A 27,299-nucleotide genomic window follows, 5' to 3' on the forward strand; every position below is an offset into this window, starting at 1 on the left:
CCCCTTCTCTCTTCAGCCTCTCTCTCTCCGCCAACAGCCTCCTCCGCTCCTTCTCCCCTCCCTGCGGGTCTGCCCGAGCCACTGCAGTGAAGCCGTCATCGGTCGAAACAGAGAGAGAGGGCGAAAACGAGCGAGCAAAGGCAAAGCGAGTCTTCAAAAAAAAAAAATATATATCAAGAGCTGCCTGCTTGCAAAAGAGAGAGATCGCCACCGAATTGCGTCGTTTCCTCACTCTGCCCCTGAAATCCGTTTGTATCGCGGTACCAGAGGAGACATTTCAACCCCCCAGCCGGTAAAATGGTAAGAACGGCTACCGTTTGTGTGTATAAATATACGTCTTTATTTCGCCAAATGAAACCACGCACACACACAAGAAACCACAGACGGCAGACTCATCAAAATACACCGTTTGAGTCCCCGGTAAATCGAGACACGCAGCTGTTTTAGAAAACGGAGAACAACCGAGTGTATTTGTAAAAAAAAAATAACGTCGTGGTGTTGTAATACGTGTATATGTCAGTGTGGCCCAGTTACACTTTCTGTTTCTCCTGCCTGTAAAGTGAATACACTCTCACGCATTAGATCTGCTAAGCTGTACTTCTATGCACGTTTTGCACAACTGTATTTTTTTTTTAATGGCGCTTGTTAGTAAATGTTGAAGAGAGGGTAATGCTGTGTGAGAGGTGCCGAACTGAGGTGGAATATTTTTCTCGATTGAATCCATGCCACGATTATTAGATCCCGACCGCCTTTTGTTCACGTTTAACCATAATAAAATGCCCTATTTTAAACTTGTGCACGCAATCCTGTCGAATGTTTACGTGGCTTTGCAAATTGACACATTGTGAGGGCGATGTCTTGTGCAGTGCCCGCAGTACTCCGTAGGCTACTGCTCACTTAAGTTCAAAAAGGAGATGGGATCCGTGTTTCTGTTTTACACGTATCCTTGCCGCCGTTTGCACACTTAATGTGGATGCGATTTCCTTGTGCAGGACACGGGCAGGTGAATTTCCTTCGGCACCCTGCCGAAGTTAGAAGAGCTGTTGTTTTCAAATGGTTGCTTGTGTTTTTGTCGTCAGGACGAGGCTGCGTCCATCATTCTTTTCAGCCGACCATCATCGGGTTCTCAAATAACGCCCTACATATGGTTTTTTTTCCCCAACCCACTTTTGATTTCTAATGCATCTCTTATAGTGGATACAGTATGCCAAATTTTGCGTCATCTGTTTCTGCAAAGCCGTCGGCGAGAAGTGATTTTCTGCCGTATTCGTACAGGCCTCCCCAGCTTAGAGCTGTAACTACTGTTCACTTAACACTCCTGTGTGATGTCTAAAATGTATAGACAGGTTCTGTAGTCGAATGGCTAAACTGGATGAATGCAGTGTTTTAAATCAGTATATTCTATGCAGGATATGCACATCTAGCTGTAGTGTTGGTTGTAAGGACGCCCTTTTCTGTGACATTCGCTTCTCTGCACACAGATATCGGAGATACCGCAGTTTTCTCTTCAGGGTAACTTTTGCCTTGTCGCCTACACTCTCGATTTCTGTTTTCATTCATCCGTCACTTCGTCGCTTCTTTAAGCTCTCAGTGACCTTTTACCCAAGTATTGGTGAATGAGGCTCCTTGAACTCCACGAGTTTTGCCATTCGGGTTTTCCCTGTGGCTCCCAGCAGCCTCCGCTGATATTTCCCCTTGACACCTAACAGCCAAGCCTTCCCCTCCCGTTTTTTCGATTTTCTTGGTAGCCGGCCAATTACTGCTTCGGTATAGCTCTTGCCCTATAAGCAGAAGACAGATTGCCTTATTGGAGGTGTTTAATTCGTGACAGTTTTTTTGGGGGGGTGGCACAGTACGTGGAAGTATTGTACAAAACATACAGGGATGAACATGACCGTTATGGTGAAGGTCTGTGGTAGCTCAACTTTAAAATCCATTTGGATTATACATGGATTTGGAATTCCTGTGAAAGACACTTTTTTTTTTTCTTCAACTCTTGTAAAAGAAGAGACAGTTTACGGGTCATTAGGATACAAAAAGAACAAATTGAAGATAATGTGTTGCACTGTAAATGAATTTCTAGTTCAGTTTTTTCTTTTGTTTAATGGTTTGTTACCTCTTAGCTTCCTGGTGTCTGCCTTCCACTCTTCCACTTGCATAACCACTTGTTTTCAGCTGTTTGGTTGGTTTCAGCAGTAGTAAGGAAGAATCCTCTGTAGAGTTTAAAACCCACGAGGAAAAACGTACCTCATGAGGGATAGGGTGTGGGGGACTCCTAACTACAAATGTTAAAGTCTCTTTACCATTTTTTGTTTTTGTTAACGGGAGTAAAACTTTATTTCTCCAAAAGCGGATTTCATTTTCACAGATGTGATGAGCACTGTAGTTCCATAAGGTTAAAGGTATCTGCAAGTGAATTGCTATTCCTGGCTCACTCATTCCGGGTGGTGAAACATCATTGTGAACCCACACCTTGATTGTAGAGGAGGAGGAAGTTGCTCTCACTGTAGATCTTCAGCTTTGGAGTTGCATCACAGATCACAGAAGTCATGTCTTATCTAAAACCAGTGGCATCTTTTACTTTCACACAGCATCGTTAAATGAGATATTAATCTTTTGCATTATGGGCATGCTTGCTTCATAGCCATGCAGCACTGCTTTAGCATCATATACTGCAATTTAGGATGTCATTGTTTCAGATAGATCAGTGTAAAGTCAATCTACATAAATTTATTTTGTTTTAAAGCGAGGTCTGTGTGGTTTTGAAGTGCTTTGGAAAGGTATAGCAGCACTGATTAATCATGCCCTTCTTCCTAGGAGAGCAGAAAAAATAAAATCATGCAGTGGGGAGTCACGGTTAGGTTAGGACTGCATAAATTTGTGCTGGTAGTTGAATGTAAATAAAGGTAATTATAATGTCATTATACAGAAAAGAAATTGGTGACATTGTCTAAATCATGTCTTCCATGTCTGTTTGGGGTAGTGGTATGTAGCCTGTGCCCCTAGAATAGAGAAATGTCCCCATGGGATTCTAGGACTGGTGTATTAATTTTATGTTTACATAACAGTTGATTTATAGGTAATAATTCAAGGATGTTAATTCTGATGTATTGGGGTGTTCTGTGGACCTAGATGGCGGAGGTAGGGTGGGACAAACTAATGTCAGAGTCAGTGAAGCTGTCTGTTACATGAGTAGACAAGCTACAGTAGTTCATGTGTTTCATGCACTGTAGAAATGCACGAACTGCACCCTTTAATCAGAGCAGAAAATATTTGGACTGTGGGTGAAAACCAGACCAGTTGGGGAAAACACTCATAGACGTGAGGAGAACGTACAAGCTTCCCATCGAAATCGCCTTAGTTTGGAGTTGAACTTGGGACCCAAGAGAAACAGCAGGGTTCATTGTTGTCACTTTACTGCTTTAAATGGCAAACTTAAATGCTAAAAAAGGCCTACACAAAGTGCAGCATGAAATGAAATGGTAAATGCTTAAAACGGTGATTTATTTGTGAGATATTAGATGATTGTTACTAAGATTGAGTATTTGGGCATTTACCCTCTATAGCAAGTAACAGTTCTTAAATATGTGAGCATCAGTTGATCTTGTTATAGTGAGAACACACAATGGAATAGAAAAACATTAGGTAGAAATCAAAACCTACACTAGAAATGTTTAGAAAGTACTTAAAGCTGCAGTGTTTTAACATTGTTCATCATCTAGCTTACTATAAATCATTTCTTGTTTTGCAGTGTTTACCCTAATATAATTTAAAGCGGGGAAATGTCAGCATACTGCTAGACTACATTCTGCTTGAGTGATCTGTGCTATTGAAGGTGAATAAAGACTTGTCTAATTTTGGAATTGAGAACAGCTCCTTGTAGTGATAGGTGCAGTCCCTTTTTGCTTTTTTCCCCATTTATGCTGTCTGCTCTGGGTAACAGATTCATTTTAAAGTGATTAAGCATCGGGTCGCGTTTTGTAATGGGTAAACTTGTTTCTGCAGAGGCTGCACTGTTTAGCATTCTTGTAGTTTCATGCTGTGTTTTCCTATGAAGATGCCATGCTGTTTACTGTACACATTACTAGCCAAAGCAGACCTAAGAAATGTGCCTGCCTCTCTGTCGATCATCACTGTCACAGTAAATGTGGATTAATTTATGTGCATTCCTGAAATTAAAATTAAAAGTAAATTTAAGTATTTTTGTTTTTTAAATGAGCATATGTATGGTTTTCAAAAATTTAAATAATTGTATATAGAGGGTGCGCATACTAAGCAGTAATCAGCCTGTTGAAACATGATTAAATGTGTATGGGAGGAAGTTAATGCAAACATTTTGAAATCTGTGTCCTGTCGCAGTATTTCCTGTGGTGATGGATCCCAGACAGAAAAAACTGCAAAACGTCTTCTCATTTTTCTCAGTCTGATGTGGTCAAGAGGATGTGCATTTAGTAGTTTTTTAGTTTTGTAGCCTTTCAGATCACACCATACCAGCCAGGAACAGAAGAACGCTTGCCGTGGCTCACTGTAACCAATGTTAAAAGCAGCTTTGCCGTGTATTCGTAAAAACGATCTCTTGTGAGCCTGCTTAGTTTCTATCGAGCCAGTTAAGGTTTTTGAATGGTTTTCCATATTTCACCTCAGAAAAAAATTCTCCACAGCCTAAGTTTAAAACTTGGATGGAAAAAGTTTGGAAACTGGAATTTAGCAAGAAAACTAGGAACAGGAGGACATAGAAACAGTGCAAACTTCTGACTTAGTTATCTAAAAGTTATAAATAACATACATTTTTAATATACATTGACCACTCAACATTTATTCTTTTCTTTTAATAAACTCAGATTTGACAAAACTGTGTAAGACTATTTAATAATATGTAGCATTAATTTTCATATGGTAACAAGTATCCTTGTTGCATTAATGGTTTGTTTCCATAAAGACATTTACCTAGTAACTATTGCAAGAAGTTGGCACCACAGAAAGCATAGTTTTATTATTACATTACCCACAATTTAATGTGATGCACAGGACATTAAAAAAGAATCAATCAGGGAAGGCTCGTGTAATTCCAGTGCTTGTGTGTGGCTCAGCCAGTAAAGACACTGGTCTGGTGTTCAAGTTGGATCTTACAGTCCCGATGGCTGGTTTTGAACCAGAGCAAAGTTGTCAGGTATTTGTAAATGGGGTATCCTGACCAGTGGCACTAGAGCTGGTTGTGCTTGTCGTTGGTAAAGTGTCTCTTTGGCTTTCCTTACAACATATCTTTATTTTTTAAGTGAGTCATTTTGAACTTGTGCTGACACTGTCTTCCAAGTTAACAGATTCAGAAATGGCTAACAAATATCAGTGTTTCTTAACCTTGCCTTCTGGAAGCTACGATCAATCCTGTAGTTTTATTTTAATGAGAATTTTTTTATTTTAAATTTGGTTTATTTGTTGAATTGATTACTTTACACATTTTAGGGGTGTAGGTAAATCCTGAACCAGGATTACTTGTGAATTTGAGAAATAGAGGGACACTGACATAAATTATCCACAAGTAGTTTATAGTGCTTTTTTATTCATAGCTTATCTTTTCATTAAGACCTATAAAAAAGAATGTGTAAGTAACTTTATTTGCTTACGTAAGAGATATTACTTGAATTGTGACATAGAGTTTAATAGGTTACTGTCGTAGTAAAAACTGAATGATTGAGCAGTCCATGGCTGCTCTACAGAACACGGACACAAGCTTTTTATGACCATTTCTTGTTCACTTGTTTTTCCTGGTTCACCTTAATGAACTGGATCTTCTTGCATGTTTGTAACATGGTCAGATTTTATCTCTGTTCAAAACTAAAAGAACTTTACTGTTCTGTGGTGTTTAGTAATGGTGTTAACACCTGTAATCCATTGACTGAACACTGTTATGTTTAACTTATTTGCTTATAAATCCATTGAATGATTTTATTAAGGTATGAAGGTATACGATTTGCATATGATACAGCAGTATAGTAGCGGTTACAAATATCAAATTCTTCATAATGAAGAATTATTTAAACAATATGAAGGGTATTAAAATAGATAAAACGACAGTCATTATGAGTACATTGATAAGTACATTACTTTGGGTAAGAATGTAAAAGAGGTTGCATACAAAAGGTCTTTTGGCCCATCATGTTTGTTTGATAGTTTGATAACTAAGAAAATCAAAGATTTTGTTCTGCTGTTTTTTTGAAGAAGCATGTAGTGTGAGAATCAACCACCTGGTTGAGAAACCAGTTGCAGATAATCCCAACTCTTTGTAGGAAGAAGTGTTTCTATTTTCTGTCGTAAATAAATTTCCTTTAAGTTCCCAATTGTGATTTTTTTGTGTCCTTGATCGACTGCCACATCTGACATCATAATGTTGAACCACTTAGGATTTGACTATACCTCTTAGTTTTGAATCCATTCATATCAGATCTCCTCTAATTCTCCTTTGTTCTAGACTGACAATATTTAGTTCCTTTAACCTGTCTTCTTGTGATAATCCTCAGAGATTGGGGATTATTTTAGCTGCACTTCTTGAACTCTTAAGGCTGTAGTGTCATTTTTGCGGTCTGGTTTTCCAGCCATAAGGAGTAGTTGTTGGGGCTCTGGATTTCAAACTGCGAGGTTGTGGGTTCAGATCCCAGGTGAGGCACTGCTGGTGCACCCTTGAGCCTTTAGACTGCTGCGCTAAAATGTAAAAAACGTAAATCACTTTTGCTGATGCTTTTATCATAAAAAATCAGTCGCTATAAGAAACATGGCCTTACTAGTGTGTTGTAAAACGCGAACACAACTCCCCTTAATTCCACATTGTTCTCCTATACTGTATATTCACGTTTTGTTTGCATTTTTTATTACTTCCTCACATTGTCTTGAGGACATATAAGAATGTACATCAATACCCACTCTCCTTTCATGTGTAGCCTCCTGTAGCTTGGAATCACCCATGCAGTATCTATAATGTATTTTCCTACTTCCTGTGTGGATGATTTGGCACTTACCAACGTTGAATGTTGAGTGCCAAGTATCCACCCAGTCCATGATTTTGTGTTTTTTGTAGGTTTCCCTTGTTTTTACTTCTGCTTTCCACTCCCCATATTTTTGTTGAGCCCTGGGTTTTCTTTGACTGTTATTTTGATCAAATGAAATGACTTTGTTGCAGGAGTCTAGTAACTTGGGTCTGTTGAGCACTTTTGCAATTCAGAGACGGAAGTGACGTTACTGTAGGTTGTTCATTTAAAAGTTATTTTTGCATTTGTTTTGATTGACTGTTGGACCATGAATCCTGAGGAAGTCAAGGTTAGAATTTAAGATGGTGCATTCATGAATACATCTTATGATTTATGAGAGTGAACTATAATATCAGCAGTGTATTGATAAATCTTTGTTTATTTTTAATTCATTTTAAAAAAGAAGGGTTGTTCTTTAGTTGGTAAGACTACAGAACTGAATTAATAAAGCCTTATTTTCCTTTAGATAGGCCTACATATTGCATAGAATTTGCCTATTTCTATCTTCAAGACTTAAATTGGACATTAAGTCAGTAACAAAGTTGAAAATGATCAAACACTGTTTTTCACTTAAAGTGAATGTTTCAGTATTTTTGATCCAGCATGTTCTTTGGCTGTTGTCAAAATTTAGGAGTTGAGAACTCCACTATCTTTATCACAAATGCTGTACGAAATCAAGGCTGACAAAATGCGTTCTTGAATACCTAACATTCCAGCTGTACAAATTGTAAGCTTCAGCCAAATTTTAGACATGACCTTGAAAATCAAAGAGCAACAGTGTTCTTTAATACCAGGTTCTTTAGCCTTAAAGGGCAATGATGCTACTTACAAGTTTACTTCTTGTTATATATGTATGTATATAGGGTTACGCACACCTTTTCTGGACATCTTGACGCAGAGCAGTACTCATCCTTAGATTAAACTGCTGGTCATCTAAATTGGTGTCAAGGTTTGAAATGATAACAGCTGATTGTTCCATTGCTGGCTTAATAATGTACGAACAGACCCTCAGTTCCTTATGTGGTGTACTCTAATAATAATAATAATAATTAATACTATAGTAGCTGATCATGACCAAGCAGATCAGCCCCAAGTCATAAAGATTCTGAGGTGTCTTGGTCTGTTGTTGCCTCTAGGTACATTATGCTTCAGTTTCAATTACCGTGGCTGAACCAGATAACAATTGCAGATCATGATGTTTTAGGTTTCCTGCATTTTTTTGATGAATCTGGCATTGCATTAATGTGTTGAGCAAAACATTACCATCAGCCTTGTTCTTTTACATGGATGCACCCAGTGGTTGTTTGATGAACATATTTAAAACTGCAGTCTTCTTGGAAACGGCAATGAAAATGGAATAATCATAAGATTTTCCTGTGATTGTCTGCTTTAAACAATTTTTTCATTAATTTCCAGTGTTTTCCTGTCTTATAAGAAATCCGTTTGATTTTAAGTGTTTTGAGGATATAGGATTTTTCAAAGAAACCTCATACCTTCCTTCACTACAGAGGGAGTGCAGTGTTGACATGACCTCACACTTGCAGTAATCCTAATTCCTGCAATCCCCTTTGCCTTAATTCATTATCTGTGAAGCCTAAAATTGAAACAGCATTGAGCCTTAGTGCACTTATAGTGGTAGTATTATAGTCATGTACCACTTGAGCTATTCTTCTTGTAAGGCTTCTTTAAATGGTTCTGTCAACTATTTAAGTGAAAATGCCTCTTTAAGATCAATGGCAATGCAGTTCACAGGTTCACTACTGGATTTTAATGGATATCTTCTCACTGACCCATACACGTATAATATTCCTATGAATTAGAAGAAGATTAAATGTAGACCATTTCTTGAAAGGAATTACAAAGAGAAATGAATCATGTCTCATTGGCTTATGATATTGGGCATTTTATTTTTTATAAATTACATGTAAGTAGGTAAGGCTAACAGCTAGGTGATTTTCTATAATATGCTCTGTTCGCATAATTATGTACTCTACCAATGGTTGCTCTGGAAGAGGTACTGACCTTAGTGAGTATGTTTGTTGTAACTTAGCTGAATGGCTGGATTGCAGGAGCCAGCCTCTTAATTATTAGCTAAGTGAGCAGCTAAAATAAACTTTTTTGACTAATGTACTGTTAATGTGAACAAATCTCAGAACGGTATTGTGCCTTTTAATAACTGTTGGCCAACACTGAAACTACATGAAATGCAAAGGCCTCATGCTTGCTCCAGCTGTTACATAATTGCTAATTGGACTTGCACAGTTTGGGCTTAATGTTATGTTTAAAATCCAAATGAAGATCGTCCATTGACGAAGACATTTTTACCCTTTGCAATACATTTGTCCTGGTAGTTGTGCTCTTGGAGGCACGTAAGATGTAAAGCTGTTACACTACTGGTAAATTACAATTTAATCTGAGGCTAATCTTTATCATACGATAACTTAAATTTACAGTATTTTCGTCATGTTTAGGTTGTTTAATTGAGCTTGAGGTTTAGATGAAGTATTGATTATTTCTGCTAGATATTAATGTTAGTTAGTGGGTAGTACTTTGGTGCAGTGGTTAGTATTGCTGCTTCACAGCGCCAGAGCCCTGGGTTCATTTCTAGGCCTGTGGAGCTATCTGCATAGAGTTTATTTTCTCCCCTTGTTTGCTTGGGCTTCCTCTGGGTACTCTGGTTTCCTCTTACAGTCCAGAAATGTACTGGTAAGATTACTGGCTTCTACTTGCGAGTGTGTGTGTCTGTGACTATCTACCTTGAGGTGGACTGGTGTCTCGTCCAGGGTGTACCCTGCCTTGCGCCCATTGCTTGGCGAGATCTGGTCTTGCTCCCCTATAACCCTGAGTAGGAAAAGCAGTTAGAAAATGGTTTAATGGATTAATGTAAGTATTGCCCTTTTGTGGAATTGTACAAGAGTGAGCTTTCCCAAGATATGTTTAGTAGATTTTCTGTGCAGGAGGGCTGGGGGTTTCTAGGATTTAATTAAAATGGCATTCAAAACATTTTTTGTTCCACAGTGGTGCTCAACAGAATGTGACATTCTTAAAGAAGGAATGTGTGTCGACATGCACTTGATTGCTATTTTCTCTGTTGCATCAGATATAGAAACCAGAAAAACTGGCGTTTTTGTGGAAGAATTTCTTCTGATACTAGAGCACATTTCTTGGGAGTATAAACCTTTAATTGTCTTCGCAAAGTGTAAGAAAGGAATATGAATGGGCTTCAAATAAAAAATTATCAGGTAACTTAGTCCTGTTTTATGCTACACCCTGATCAATCATTGTTTGAAATGGATTGGAATGAGCTCCAAATTGTCTCAGGTCTCGCCAAATGACAGGCATGTTTTAGATGGATGTTTAACTGAGGTTATCACAGCATGTTCACTGCATTTGATATTTATGATGATTGATCTAAAATATCAAGGTAAATAAGGACTTGGTTGGTTTTCAGATGTAAAACACCTGTTAAAATTTTAACAGTATTTCACAAGCCACTTTGGATTAGCTTCTAAACTACGTGTTTGACGAGTTAAACATAATACAGATGTCTCAGAATAGATCAATAAGGAGCTAGTGGGTAAGCAATGTGAATGATAACAAAATTGCAATTTTCCCTCAGATTTAATCTGGAGCGATTACAAGTGAGAGCTGTATAGTTTTTGGAATCTTAACTCTGTAGAGGTTTATGGAACATGAACATACTGTTCATTCTGTACCCTTACTGTCTGTTGTTACAAAGTGACATTTTTTAGAGCTTTTAGTTTTTAATTACACAGAACAATTTTGTAGACGAGAGGTGAAAAGAGTGGCATTGCTGAGCAGCAGTGATGTTTCAGCACTTTTCACTGGCCTTATTCATTCTCCTCCCTGCCTGCTTTCTGTGAAAATGAAATGTGTCAAGTAAGCTGTTCATGAAACGATTACGATTAGAAGTCAGGATTTCCCTGGCTGGAAACACCATGTAGTGTCTTGCATAGCTGATGAGGCAGTGCAGATATCAAATGGATGAGTGCATAAGTGCTGTAGAGAAATCTGCCAGACTGCTAGAACTAGTAGAGCACTTGGACCATTCAGACCCTGGCAAAGTCCACAGTCTTCTTCAAAATTAAAGAAACACTAAAAACTGAAAGGCTGTTATGGGGGAAAAAAACACAAAGCGCAACAAGATTCTGTAATGAACTTGGTCTTGAGTTCTTCAGTGTATCTAGTGAAACAAAGTCCTCTACACAGTTGAAACAATGAGTCTTTTAGTTGAGGCCTTCTCTTTATCAGTGGTCCATTTATAAACACCATGATATACAGGAGCACAGCTTCCTAGGCCTCACAATAAATGGCTGTTATCTTCACAGAACATAGAGAACCTTATTTATTTGTTTTTAATTTTATTTGTAAGAAGCCATTTAGCACATGTAACATTTGTTTATGTTGTGCATTGTCAGTTACTGTTAGCCTCTTTTGAATTAATGAACATGCATTTTGTCTTATTTGTTTTACCATGATTAATAATTATAAAAAGACTTTGTAAAACAGTTCCCTAATGCACGTTGTATATATTCATATGGTGTTTATTCAGTAATATCCAGATATTTATATTTACTATATTTTGGAGTTGCTGCAGGGGGTAAGCTATATCAGGACTCTTAAATCGCGTTATATACCTCTAGTATTGTTATGTGTTATACAAGAGGATCCAGGTGGATCTGAAATTAACTCATTGCCAACAGCATTATCTTGGTAAAGCAGCTTATGTTGATCTTCAAGTCCATATATTTGGGGAGAAAGGCATAATGATTCACAGACCTCTGTGCTGATAAAGTGAAATAAGCTTGAGGCTCTGCAATGTAATAACATTTTGTCGACTGGCACTTTTACTTTTAAAAAATACTTAAAGTTTTCTTTATATTGTGCATTAAAACATTCTTGGGAAAATATAAAGCTGTAGTTGTGAGACTGTTGGCCTAGTTATTGTTTGTTTTTTTCTGACAGGTTGGTACATGTATACCTTTCAAAGCACCAGAGGCAGAGTGAAAGAATTTTCGTTCCTAAGCTTTGATGATTTAGATGCGTAGCACAGCACACTGCCCCTCAGAATTACTGAAAGGCATTTAAGTTACCCCCGCTGGTCATTCATTATTTTGTGCCATTGTGTTTCGGTGCATAGAAATGCTAACATTGGGCAAATATCATTTTACTGAACAAGTCAAAATCAGGGCAGCACAGGGGTGCAGTGGTTAGCTTTGCTGCCTTGCAGTGCTGGGGCCCTGGGTTTAATTTTGGACTTGGGGCGCTGTCTGCATGGAGTTTGTGTGTTCTCCCCAGGTTTCCTCCCACGATCCATAGACGTCCTGGTAGGTTAATTGGCTTCTGGAAAATGGGCTTCAGGTGTGAGTGTGTGTGCGTGTCTGTGTTTGAGTATCTGCCCTGCAGTGGACTGGTGCCCTGCCTTGTGCCCGCTGTTTGCTGGGATAGGCTCTGCATTGGAAGAAGCAGTTAGAAAATGGATGGATGGAAGTAAAAATAAATTGTCACTATGTTAATGCATACAATTTAGTTTATAATTTTATGGGCACCAAGTTTATAAATTTAAGATTTTGTTGTAAGTTGTGATCATTTTAAATGTTCTTTAGCGTTTCTTTATTCAGATGTCATTAATAATTTAAAAATGTTAACTACATATAACAGGTTATGCAAGTACAGAAATTGCTTTTCTGGCATAAAACTAATAGTTCTGTTATTTTTATTTTAGGTTTTTAAGAACAGTTTTTTCTTAACCATTTCAGACAATCGAGTACTAGATAAATGAATTGCTTTATAATGATCCCTGTTTATGCAAATACCAGTGAAACTGATTTTTTCACTTGGTATGTACCTTCGCTGGAAAAGGTGCGTTGACCATTGTTAAACATCTGTAGCTGCTGTCTGCAGAATAATTTTGAAACTCTTCTAAAGGCACAGGGAGGCTAATGACCTGTAAATTCAGGTGATGCCAAATTCTGTGTGTTTCTTAGTCTGTTGAATAATGGTTTATTCCATGCTGTGTGGTGGGGCTCCAGTTTTTCTGAAGGGTGTTACCCACATGCTATGAAAGGCCTTTTCATGCTGATGAAATTCATGATTTCAGGCACTACCCCCTGCCTCTGCATAACTAATCTGGTCCCCTGTGCAAACTGCCTGAACAAAATATCTGTTTTAAACATCTTGGGTTCTTTTGAGGCTATACAGCAGGCTTTGCAACTACAGAAATTGCTTTTCTTGCCTTGTTAGGTTACAGTGTTTTGGAACACTAGAGCATTTTGGGCACAGTGGCAGCAGATTTACCATATGTGGAGAAATTGTACTTGAACTTACAGATCACTAAGGAAATGAGTTTTGAAAGAATTTCACAGTGATTTGCTAAAGTACCATGTTCCCTTATGGGCCTAATTAGTGTTATATTTAGTTGGAAGGAGTATCTTTCATCAGTTTCATATTTCCTGAAAGTATCGTAGCAAAACAAAGATGGTTATTAAATGCTGTACTGCTTACTAACTGTTTTAATATTCAGAGGTCTACAATTTTTGTGTGCAATGCAAATTACAATGTCATTTGAATGAAATGAACATCTCATAGAGTGTTCCTCCTTCATTTCCTCTGAAGTTGCTGTAGACATGGTGCTGAATGATTATCAATGAAGATGGTCAGAATGCATTCATTTGGTTTTAATTGTGCAGGGGGCAGGAGGGTTGGAATTAAAATGTTCTTCCCTGGTCAATTTTAATGTGCTCTGGCACTGAATGTTCTATACGTAATTCAACTGCAGGAAGATAAGCGGTTTAAATAAAACTCTGATACTGAATATCTGGCTGTGTAAATTGTCTGTGTTCAGTATGGTTATTTGACAAGGGTGCAAGTACTACATAATCCAGTGGTTAAAGTTGGTAAACAAGGGTAGTCTCTTCTATCAAATACATGTTTACAGAATGCTTACAATAATTCAGTAAACTTAAAGGATATATATTCTTGGTGTTTTACAGTCCTTAAAAGCTTAGATATATAAAGCCAGGGTTAAACTGTAGCATGGTGGGGAAACTCTGAAGTGGAAGTAAAACATAGGTTTTCCTGCGCTGTTCTTTCAGGTGTATAATCTTTGGTCCTCTGTCGATTGGTGGCCTTTGAAGCATTTGGAGTTCACCTCAATAATAAAGTGCTCTGTCCCACAGAGTTTGAGATGCTGTAGATGTGTAGATATCAACTGCTTTGAGAACTCTCATGTTTCATTGCTCTCTTGCATAATTGGAGGTGTTAGGTGAATTACTAAGAAAAGATTGGAGAATATTGCATTTCATATTTGTAGGTTTCGGCCTTTGCATTAAACCTTAGTAACATTACATATTTTGTAAAATATCTAGTTTTGGGAGAATAATCTGGATAATCTGATTCCATTCTCTGTGCTTAAATAAATGCACGTTACCAGAAGCTGTTTCTGTTTATGTAGTCTTTACAGAATTTTAAACCAAAGTCCATTTCTGTTTATGTAGAAATGAGACAAAGTGAAATAGTCATTCTGTAGATTGTTCGGCACGGGATTAGCTGTTCACGAGAATCTACATCAGAACATGGTCATTTTTCAGCTGATCCTAATATGGCCATTTGTCCACCCAATGTTTTTAACACTTAGAGCTGTTCTTTTCAGTTTATTTACTGGATCGGAGGGGAAACCTCTGTCTACAGGTTTATAGAGCCAATAAGCAGCGTTACTTTTGTCTGAATAAATAGTTTTTTTAATTTTCTGTTTCTGATCTGGTTCTTGTTTTATACAGAAATTAATTTTGTTTTGTCTTTCCTCTTCAGGGAAATGAAGCAAGTTATCCCTTGGAAATGTGCTCGCACTGTGAGTATTCGGTTCATCTTTACTACAATATGTCCCCATAGGCCTTAGTTTTTCATTTCACTTGCTGTAGTTTTGTACTATGATTTTCTAAGGCTTCTGTTCCTTGATTGTCTCCAGTCTTAAGATAAGATCACTTTATTGGCCATATACAATTTCTTGTATTAAGAATTTGTCTTTTCACATACCCCAACTTGCTCTCCGTGAGACACACAGACAGGGAGAGAAGCTTGAGGTCAGAGTGCAGGGTCAGCCATTTATATGGCACCCCTGGAGCAGTTGGGGTTAAACGCCTTGCTCAGGGGCCCAACGGAGTAGGATTCCTCTGCCGGCCTCGGGATCTGAACTGGCAACCTCCCAGCCACAGGTGCAGATCCTTAGCCACACATCCACCACCCCTACATTTACATCTTACATATATCTTAGCCATACATTTGATGTGATCTGTGGTTCTGTGTGTCACAACAGTGATACTAATGTGGAAGAAATGTTTATTCTTGCCCATATACCAATTTGATAATCTAAACTGAAGTTCTAATGAAATGCTTCAGCCATTAAGTGCCAGACCTCCCTACAGAGCAGTTGCTTACGGTCCGGCTTTGAGCACATTTCTCTTGATTACCTTTGAAGGAGTTCAGTGCACATGCTAAAAAACAGCAAGTACATCGAAGTATATATTCTACCCTTAAGTGCAGAAGAATACTAGTAGATAAGTCTTTACAGAATTTTAAACCAAAGTCCATTTCAGAGCACAGTGGCTCTGGTCCAGAGCTCATCCTTGTGACTGTAGCATTAAGCGGACTGAGAGCATGTAACTCCTCCCTGGATGGGACGCTGGTACCCCTAGCAGTGCTGGTCCCCAGCTGGGTGGGTTGGAGTAACTCTGGCAACATACCTCATCTAAAGGAACAACAGTGTTTCTGCAGCAGGGACTCAAACCCACAACCTGTCATGAGTCCAGTAACCCAGTAGATTGCCGTTTAAAAAAACGGTAACCAATTACCCCAAAAAATGTTATCAAGGAATTCATCACAGGCTTTAATGCACCTTATTAGAGTGCAGGAAAGTTCAAAGCCTTTTGTTGGATAGTGGGAACTTTGGTCCCATGTATGTTGAGGGCAATCTCTCTGGTTTCCCAGACTGACTCATTTCTGTGGGAGGTTCAACATACAATATTTCCAGATGAACATAAATGTTGATCCAGGACAGCATTTGTTTTTTTCTTAGAGTGCCTTCATAAATCATTTAAAATGACGGTGGTGATGGGAGGAATTAGCTACATGAGCTAAATTGCTGTTAAAGGCCAGGTGTTGTACTATGAGTATGTTTAGTTGTGATATTCCATGTTAATTGGTATCCTTCTGTTGTCAGTTTAGAAGGGTTGCGGGCTCAGTGTCACTTCACTCATTTGCAGCTTTAGTATATATTGGTGTTATTTACCAGATTGGTAGGATATACTACACAAGATAGTCTTATATAGTGCTTTTGTCAGGTATTCTTGCTATTTTTAATTAACTTGGCTTCAGAATCATAATCACAGTGAGGGCGACTTATTTTTAGAACTTCTAATAATCGATTCACGCTTTGAAAGGGACAGCATCCAATAATTTCATTAGTTTTATTTTTGATTACTTGTGAATTTGTTTAGAAATAAAGTGACGTAAGTTGAAATCTGAAAAAATTAAGTAGGATATGTACTTGACATGTGTTGGAGTAGGTAGCTGTGTTAGCATGCGTATGCTGCAAAGGAACAGGTGATGGTTTGTTCCATGCTGAAATGAAAAGTGAACATTTTGGCTGTGGGGCATTCTTTAGGCTTCTTCACACACCTTGTGTCTCTTTTCTTTTCAGCATGGAATAAACGTGACCTCTTCCTATGTACTTGATATGTAACATTAAGAAAACAAGTTAAGTAATCTTACCATATTAATACCTGATTAAGTAATACTGCCAGCTACAGTTGTGCTGTATACGTCTGGCCTTTCATTCAGAAACAATGAAAGATGCTGTAGATGCTGAAGGACAGGAAATTAACAGGTGCTTGATCTCCCTAAGCTGCTGCACCACGAGTGTAACTCAGGTGCAAGCTGGGATATTTCAAGCTCTCGTTCTCCTCCTCGCAAGCAGCTGTTGTTCCAATCAAGAAGAGAGGTGACATGAAATCAATTTGAGCAGATCTGGTCAGCCTACTCGCCACACTCCTTACAAGAGAGCTTGGCAATAAAGAGATGGCATCTAAAAAACTAAATAAAGTATATTTTCTCTTAAGTATAGGGTTAGAACCACAAAACATGTTGGTGAATTTAGTGTATTTCCAATTTAAAGAATTTAAATAATTTAAAGACGATTAGGAACATTATCTTTACCTAATGTTGTTCTCTTAAACCAGTGTAATCTGTTTCACACTACCAATAAATAATTTTGACTGTAGAATGAAGAATAGGTGTTAATTGTTTGAAATCTGATGGTGTTTTTGAAAGATTCATCTTTCAATGCTAGGCATTGCAGAGAAAAGCAGCTAGTATATTAAAGAAATTGTTAATTACATTATTTCTTCTACTGAATACACAATAGACAGTCTTGGTCTTAATAGAGCACTTTTTCCTTATTACGCCTTAATAAAATCATTTTGATTTATATTGTACTTTTTACCTTTTTTAAAAGAATACTGAAAACATACTGGCTCAAAATGTGTTTCAACTTGATGTTTGCAGCTGGAATTAGAGCAGAAAACATATCATTAAGCAAAATGCCCTCGTGTTCTCTGCCACCCTTTAATAATCCGGTCATTTGTCTGGTAGTATGTGATTTCATGAAGGTATGCAGAGACAAATTAGCCTAGCTGTTAAACTGGGTCCAACTCTTTCTGTACCAACTGATGCCTAAAAGTGTCACTGGCTGTCTGTGGGCTCCTAAAATAACCTGTATCAGTTAGCTGGGTTTCCTTGTTGCTAGGGGTTTCCCTAGGTGGGGGGAGGGGTTGGGGGTTGGGGGGATTTCTCCAGATCTCGTGCTATAAATACTGCTGCTCTATATTAAGCGATTTATCATAGACACAAATACCTCTTTATTTTTTTTCTTGTACCTTCCTTCATGGAAAGTTTTGGAGTTTAGTCATGCCTTGGATAAATGAATGGAATGTAAATGAATATGCTACAGTCATTAAGAGCAATCTTATTAATGCATGGTGGCCAGAATTCCCTTTCCAACCTCAGCACTTTTACACTTCCTGATTGTGAGTTAGTGTTGAGGTTAAAACATGGAGCCAGAGATCCAATTAGAGAGTTTTAACAGTGCAAGCAGCATCAATAATAGATACTGCATTCTCTGGTCTTTTTTTTACATAAAAAACAATTACTGTCTTCTGTTAGCATTTGTAAATTCATTTGTCATGGTTATGTGGCTGCCGGTACAGAAAGCAGGTCAGCTGCTGTATTGACACCATGGATATGCTGTAAACAATCTGGTTCTAAAATTATTTGGTTGTTTTTTATGTATTTTAAGAACCAACTCCTTTATTTATTGCCTTAGATTAAATGTTATGATATTCACATAAGGTAAAAATGTGCTGTTACTGAGACTGTTTGCTGGGATTGATTTAGAGCGTTTTAATGTTATTTTTCAACCCACACAGTCTGCAAGTTAATATCACAAGGTTATACCAAGCGTAAGGGCATGTAACTTCAGCCCTCACTGGTGTAGTCTCAGGACTGTGTAGTCAGTATAAACAGAGGGATAACAAAAGCATATGTTAATGACAATAAGTGGCAGATCAGATGGAAAAACATAAAAAGGTAGCTTTAAATGATCTGACAGCCAGAATTGAAAGCCTATAACAAAGTGCCAGATTTAATTTATTCTAACATGAAAGAACATGCAGCATCTATGTGCTGCATTTTACTACCCCATGAATATGGGCATATTATGTTATTCTTTTGCATATTATTGCTTTCACAAAGGATTTCGCTGGCATGTTCATATTGTTGGATATATGCGCCTGTCTATAGGAACTTGTGGGGTGGTATGAAAATCCTTGCTAATATTAGTCTTTTGTGTCCATATGATCTGAGCTGAGGCTCTTCTTTGCTGCAGGGTCCTCCTGTGTGCTTGTTTGCCCTTTTTGTGTGGTTACTCAGTGACCGTAAAAGTTGAAATATTTCATTATTTTCCTGCATACATATAACCTCAAGACGCCCAGAACCCTGTATTTTTTAAAATCTTTTATGAATCTGTTTATCTTTATTCCTTAATTTGAGTTATTTGAACTGTGTAGTTATATTTTGTCAGCTTTGGGTGAGCTTTGTAGATCTAGATTTTTGGTACAAAAAAGCAGTCAGGCTAATCTTTGTGTTTCGCAGTTTAACTTGGCTCATGAGCTACTCCGATGCTGCTGTTAACTGTTTATTCAGTAAATTTACCTTCTATAACAAATTGTAAAAGAGCATCTACCAGAGTACAAATAATATATTCTCTGTGTAAAAGTAATCACATTTGTGAAAAGATTATATTGAACTTTTGGGACATTAAAACATGCCTTTACACTTGGCTGTTTGTACTTCAGTTTAAAATGGTTTAGAAATTGTTACCAAGTAATTGTACTACTTTTTATTGAAAGTAAAATTCTGTTTGTTCCGTCTGCCTGCTTCTGGAAATCAGTCATTTTGCCCCCAGCTAGGAAATCGTGATTACAAGGAACTGTTTTGTTTACAACCTAAGAACCACACCTAAATCTTTGGTGAATATGTATTAGCATGCTTAGGTTATCATGCCTGGATAGTGTGTATAGAAAGTATTCTTTGTAGGCAAAGTAGGAAATCATTGCAATTGTGCTCAAGAAAATACTTGTCCTTTATTAGAATACTAACTGTTTACCCAGTGGAACCTCTAGTGGTGCAGAGGTGCAATAGCAATGATAAGTCAATACAGTACTTTAATTTGTAGGCTGAGCTTTCCTCTTCTGTGCCTTGGTAACTCCACACCTGCTAGTTCAGACTTAACTGGACTAATTCATTGCTTCATTGGTACCTATTCAAAGTTGTCATTAATTGAATATTGATCATTTTTACTTGGTTTGGAAAATATAATTTAAAGGAAACCTCGCAACATGAAGAGCTGAAAACAAGTCAATAAATATAAGATCGGTAAAAAGTTTTCATTATAGAGCTGAGAACTCATTGAAAGAAATCTGCATGTGGAGGCCTAGAGGACTGCATTTTTCATCAGATATAAATGATAGATTAAAGTCAGTTTTATTGTTGGATTGTTTTATGAGAATATTCTTCATTCTCTCTGTGTATGTAGCTAGGCCGTATTTTTTTAATGTTTACTGATCACACTGCATTCTTCAATAAACAGACTTTTTCACATCTTACTGTGTTACAATATAGAATCACAATATGGTTAGATTTTTCTTTGCCATTGATCAACACAAAACATTCTATAATGTCAAAGTGAAATTAAAATTCTATAGATTCTCTTGAGTTATAAATATAAAACAGAAAATAAGTGATTGCATAAGTATTCACTCCCTTTACTATAACACACCTACATCGGCTCTGGGGCAACCAAATGTCTTTAGAAATCACAACATATGTTAAATAGAGGCCATCTGTGTGCAGCTAGTGGGTTTCACACGAGTTCAGGGTAAAACTAGGTCATGAAGACAAAGGAACTTTTAAAGTAAATTTGGAATAGGATAGACTTTGTGTACTTTCTAAACATACTTCTGAAACATTGTTAATCAGTTTTCCTTAACATCATAGCATCCTGTTTGTCAGGCTTCAGCAAGTTTACTGTTCCTACACCTTTGGCCACTCTGATTTCATTTTTTCAGTTTTGTATTTATACACTGTACCTATATACATTATCTGTTTTTTTAAATATTTCTCTGTCAGTTTCATTCTTGCTTGCCTTACAAGGTTTTTTTTCCACTTAAAATCTTGTTACATATCTGTGAATCAGAGCTTTTTAGCAGACCATTAACTAATTGATTTTATGAATCCCAGTTCTAAATTAATTGCATTTTACAGATAACCCATGCTTTGTCCCTTGAAATTGTTACATTGTCATGTTGTATAACATAATACATCATTTTTGCCACATTTACAAGAGTGGGGCTGAGCGATAAAACAAGATACCAGGGTAAAGGCAGCTAAAGTTGTGAATGCTACTGCTGCCTTAACACAGCTGGGTCTTTTCTCGAAAAGTCAAGTCATGACAAATGAAACAGTCCTAATACGATGGCATACAAGACTGGCAGAGGCTCTGGAAGATTACAGTATGTATTTTAGAAAAATGGGGGAGGGGGTCTGCTGCTTGGGATATGTGACCATTAAGGTATAGAAGAGAAGGAAAGGTCAAGGACACTACAGGCAGCAGGAGGAGTTGGCTGATGCACAGTATGACTGAATACAGATGTAATTTGCTTGAATTGTTGAAAACTGATAATACTAGAAAGGCTATGTTACTTCAGTAGCCAATTTTAAATAAATTCTTTAGCTTGCAGATTGCCTGAACAAATTATTCATGCACAGGAGGCCCCTACACATTCTCTAAATTTGATGTGCTTTGTTAACAGAACTGTAATCACTTACATTCATTTTTTTGAAAAAAAAAAGGATTTTCAGGTGGTGACAAAAATATACAGAAATCTGCATCAAGGGCCCCCAGCAACAGCTCGGCTACTTGTTGAAGCGCTTAATCATTTGTTCGTTTTTGATTAGTCATCAAGTAGAAGCGTTATTATATGCTTTCAATAGCACAGTAGAAAGATGAATTAAGCACACTGCCATTTATCTGTTCAACTAATAATATTCAGCATTCCGACACCCCATGCATTGTTCGGATCTCTCATGTGGCCAGTGTGAAGATTAATAGACATCAGTCTTTCAGGTGGACTGATTAGTGTTGCCAGGAGGGTCATGTGACTGGGTGAATGAGCTTAGTGTTAGTAACCCAGTATGTTATTTAAAGGCTTGCCATTAGTATTGTGCTAGAGAACTGCGTGTCGAGATCATCATGGCCGGTACAAACAAGAAACTGGGTAAGCTACTGCCTGTGTGGCAGGTCTTTACTAAATACAGTGAGTAAACCAAGAAAAATGTGACGGTAAAGATGTAAAGGTGCTGTTTTTTTATTTTAACACCAGCGTTACTGATTGTTAGTGGAGGTACTGCTTGTGAAGAAACAAGCTGCAGTCTGTGAGCCTACGCTATCATCATGTTTTTGAACCTGTCCATTAACTTATTTTTCCTCTCTTTCTCCCTCTCCTCTGTTCCAGTTGATGCTGATGAGATTAAAAGGCTAGGAAAGAGATTTAAGAAACTCGACCTAGATAACTCTGGCTCTTTGAGTGTAGAAGAGTTTATGTCCTTGCCAGAATTACAACAGAATCCCTTAGTGCAACGAGTTATTGATATATTTGACACCGATGGGAATGGTGAAGTTGACTTTAAAGGTAAGACTGAACTCCACAGCGCATTTAAATTCTTAACGATCTCTTGCTGTAGTTGGCATTTCACAGTTGTCATTCACAAAGCCTTTATCTGGTTTCCTGCCATTTTCTAAGCCATCAATTTAAGGGGTTTTAATAAGACATGAGCAAACAGACTTGTAACTCATTTGAGATCCAGCTTCTTCAAATGGATGTAATGTTTTGCCCTATTAATACATTAATAAGTCACTGTAGGCGTATGCTGAAAAATGTTTACCTTCAGAATGAGAGATTTTTATAAATGATTAAATCTAGTTTTATAAAAAATGCAGCTTCAAATCGCTGTTGGAAGCCCAACATCCTTGAGTGCTGTATTCACATTTGTAAATGGGTTGTGGCACTAATCGTAGGGATTACCCCAGAAATGGCTGTAAAAGAATAATAGAGATTGCCTGTATGTATATGAAATTAAACGCTGCACACTTTTTTAACAAACACTCAGACCTTATTTCGTTCTTTGTCTGGTCCATAGATCAGGTCATGCAAGTGTTTTAGGTAGCATAGACCTTTTGCAATAATAAAACAACAAAATGCATGTACGCATGCATTGTTCTTTAACTCAGGCATTGAGGTAACTTAAATTTGTATACTAAATTCATATCGGATATGTATTGTTTTTGTTTCTAGTTTATTTCTGTAATTAGCTTTTACAGATTTTACAACATCGTCATAATTAACATAAGGGTTTTTAAAATTCTAAAAAATATTTTACCTCTGGTTGGAAAACATTCTGGCTTGCTCATGTGAAACAAACTTTATCAGCTAACTTTAGTGAATGGACAACCATTGCTTTCACAGTTTAAAACTCGATTGGTATTCTGCTTTACACTCTCTGCATAATATTGAATAAAAATAAACATTTTATGCTTATGGAAAACTTTCTTCTGTAGTAGCTGTATAAATACTTCATCTTTCCTAAATCTTTAACCTCCCACTGCCCTTATGATCTTTACTGTGAAACGGATTGCCCTGTCTGTCAGTTGTGTGTTTAGATCTTTCTCAGCTTCATTAAATGGAGACTTAACAATAACAAAACCCTAATAAAGGTAAGCCATTTGAAAGATGCCATCTTGACTCTTTTTGACTGCCCTCTCATTCAGGTCTAAGACCATAAGTTGAAACTAGTAAGAATCTAAATTAGTAAGACTATAAGACTTTCTTATTTACATAAATGCTTGTCAAATCTTCAATTTAAGTATATCTGTTTTAAAGGTTTTTAACTTTTATTGTTTAGGAATTGATCTCTTTGTTTAACTGAGAAAATGTTTTTTCTGTGGAGAAATCCATTGACTAAAAAGCACCATAACTATATTGTTTTTTGTTCTATAGAGTTTATAGAAGGTGTCTCACAGTTCAGTGTCAAAGGTGACAAGGAACAGAAACTGAGGTGTAAGTATAGTGATGTTTGTGATGTATAACACTATTGCCTTTCATAGCCTGATAGGATGTTAATTGTTTATATTTTAGTTGGGTACAAAACACAGTACATGACATGCAACATTTTTAAAGGATGAGCACTTTGAAATGATAATGATACGTTTGTGATAGTGCTGTTAAGCCTGAATGATGTCTCAACATGTTCTAGAGGCGTTTCTTGTGATACAAAAGTCTTGGGGTTTATTTTATTTTCAGATTCCGGTTACTTTTTTTTTTACTTAAACATTTGGCTAAAATTCTAAATTTACTTTGAAGACGAGCACTTAAAGATTTTTAAAAGCTTTACTGTCAGGAACCTCAAGATACTATCACTGTATCTGCAGTATATAATTACAGTATTTAACCTTTCTCCTGACAATAGGTTTTTGTGTAAAACATGAGGAAGGTATGATCAGTATGTTCTGTAGCATATTCTCTGTGCACATGTTCTTGGCGTTGTTTTTTTCCCCCCAATTTTCCCATTCCCATTGTTTCTCCACCTCTTCATAGTTGCCTTTCGTATCTATGACATGGACAAAGATGGTTTCATCTCCAATGGTGAGCTCTTCCAAGTGCTAAAGATGATGGTAGGAAACAACCTCAAGGACACTCAGCTTCAGCAGATAGTTGATAAAACCATTATTAATGCAGACAAGGATGGAGACGGAAGAATATCCTTTGAAGAATTTTGTGCAGTAAGTTTGTCTAAAAGACATTCTGCTTGTGTAGCTTCTTTCAGTTTACCTAGGCGGATAGGAACAAATTTTTATAGATTTCTTCAGAAACTTTACAGCCCTTTTCTGTAATAATTGACTTGTTTTTGACTTGTGTCTTTAGCTTATCTAGACCAAAATCAAATTGCTTTGCAGTCAAAAGAAGAAACCAATTTAAATTGGTTTGAATGGGAAGCTGCAAAGAAGGGAGTTAATTCCACAGTGAAAAGTAGAAAGTAACAACTCCTAAAGACACTTAACCAGAAATGTTTTTTCTACTTTTCAACATTAACAACTTTAAATTGTTGAAAAGAGATGCGATTCCTCAATAGTGCATTATTGCTGCTGCACTGATGTAGGACAGAGACATGTTTACAACAAGGCTGCTGGATTACTTACAAGTCCTTAGGTCCAAGAAAATGAAAATATCCTCTTTTGTGTCCCTTCAGGTTGTAGGCGGCTTAGACATACACAAAAAGATGGTAGTGGATGTGTGACCTGTCACCCATCTCCACGCAACACTTCTGCTTTCTTCTCCATCTCTGAAGATCTGCTCAAGATGTCCAGCAATGCTCTCTGTGTATTTAAATGGAAGTATTTTCTCTGTGAAGCCACTTTTTCCAACATGAGCCTCATGAAGCCAACTAAGTGTTATTGAACTTCGATTCTCTCAATAACTTGGTGTAGCACTTTAAAGTCTGAAGGACAGCTTATTGCGGAAAGAGCATCTCAGTATGGTGGAGGAAGGGAAGGGGTTTGGCTTGTCTTTTTTTATTTTGATTTTTTTATATTTATTTTGGTCTTGTCTTTTTTTAACAAGGAAGTATATCTATAGCTTTCTAAAGGGGGGATATGTAGTTACAGTAGATGAGGTGTAACTTAATATACTTGATTTCAGCAACACAAAAGAGTATGAAGTGCCAAGCAGAACATTAAGAAACCAGTTCATATATAAATACGTACCATCCTTAAGTTTTTTGGAACTGGTAGAAGTACATGAAGTACTGCATGATCGGTTTAATGCATTTTTTTCCAAATACGTCCGTTTTCTATTTACACTTTATATGAGCTGATTTGATTTGAACGTTTAAGCTTTCAATCACATTAACAAAATATATCGTTTAATTTTTGTAACAAGGGGATTGTATGTTTTATTTATATGTTTATATTGTCAGGGAGTTATTGTTCCTTGTTTTGCTTCTGCTATACAGTAGATAGAACTAGATGCCAAGAAGTTGACATGTCTTTGCGCATACAAACTGCAGTTTACTTATGGTAGGTAGATTTCTGTGTTATTCTGGTAACTTTGTAAAGTTCACATCCATCAAACTATCCCCTAAGTAAAGTAAATATATTTCATCAATTACAGCAAAACATTTCTATTAAAATCAGTTGGAACATTTTAGTGTATTTTGTATTTTATTACCTTTTAAACAGCTGTTAAGGTAAATGTTTTGAATTTTGATTTACTCTGATTATACTATAAATGGTAAAACCTCAACAAAATAAGTGTAATGCATATAGTTTGTAATACGTGAATATAGGCGAGATAGTGCATCTTGCTTTATAGTGTTACATTTACTGCAGGCAGCGTTAAAAACTTTTTTTTACCAATATATGTATATTAGGTAAATGAGGGATACATTTTGTTGACCTTTTAGTTTTTAACGGAGGAAAACTTTACTTTTAGCTAAATTTATACCTCCATGTTACTTTTTCAGTGCCCTGTGTTTTCTTTCTTAAAAACTGAGTTACTCTTGATGTGTTTCAGTGTGTTGGATTTATAATATACATTTGTGAGTTTAAGGGTGTGCATTATCCAAGTTCACTTTACTCCCCATTTTCCATCATCCCTTCCTAGTTTGAGGGTACAATTGGTTATAAATTAAAAGGTTCACAGAAACATCTTTGGTTTGGAATTTGGCTTCTTTAGTTAAGCTACTGATTGCTCAGAAGGCAGGTTCCACTTCAGACTTTAGAACACAAGCACCTCCCTGCCTTAGCTGTTCTTCAATTGAGTGCTGCACGTCCACGGGCTCTGTCTGTAAGAGAGATCCAGGTACTTGGTGTCCTTGCATGACATGGAGTTTTTTTTGCATGTAGATCAATTTTGAAATGTTCCTCTTGTTTACATTAATTGTAATGTTCATATTATAAATAAAAATGTTGCCAAACTTTGGTAAATGTTAACATAATAAAAAAAACTCCACTACATGTATCTTTTATCTTCTGGATCAGTGTGTTGCTCGAATTCCGGCAAACTTGCATATCTGTTCCAGTGTCAACTGCCATGTGCTCTGCTTCAAGGGGAAACAGTTTGAGATTTTTTTGTACATAAGAATTTGTTATTTACTTTCAATTATCACTCTCTCCTCTGTGTTGCTAGTGTGTTACTTAGGCTGCAATTCTAGACTTTAGTGCTAAGATTTATTCCTTTTCGGGGAATGAGCTTTCAGTTTGTGTGGGAAAATGGTTAAGTTGAATGTTAAGCTTTTTTTTTCTGCATGCTGCATCATATGCTGTGGGAATTGAAAACTTCATACTGTATGAAAATGAAAATAAAACCATTTGAAACTTAAGTTGATTAAAGTCTCTTGAAAAAGTTTACTTTTTAAAAAGCGGAATGCTCCATATCTATAAAAATTAATTTTAAACTGAACCCGGTCTTTTAAGTATACAAATATACTTCATACTTGAGAAAATAAGCCCTCCAGCTCTATTGACGTAATATTCTATTGATATGAATCTGAAAGTAACTTGAACTTTACTAGCACATAATACATCAACTA

General features: G+C 36.9%; 1 protein-coding gene across 1 annotated transcript; it reads left to right on the top strand.

Moving 5' to 3' along the window:
• Positions 1–27,089, top strand: LOC148820030 (calcineurin subunit B type 1). The gene is made up of 6 exons (XM_088933792.1): positions 1–300; positions 14,853–14,892; positions 22,169–22,345; positions 23,711–23,770; positions 24,308–24,492; positions 24,960–27,089. Exons 1-6 carry the CDS (start codon positions 298–300, stop codon positions 25,005–25,007), a joined length of 513 nt encoding a protein of 170 aa, XP_088789918.1. The 5' UTR covers positions 1–297; the 3' UTR covers positions 25,008–27,089.
• Positions 27,090–27,299: the final 210 nt, after the last annotated feature.

Source organism: Atractosteus spatula, chromosome 15 (genome assembly GCF_055471065.1).
Source record: "Atractosteus spatula isolate fAtrSpa1 chromosome 15, fAtrSpa1.hap1, whole genome shotgun sequence".
Classification (NCBI taxonomy): Eukaryota; Metazoa; Chordata; class Actinopteri; order Semionotiformes; family Lepisosteidae; genus Atractosteus; species Atractosteus spatula.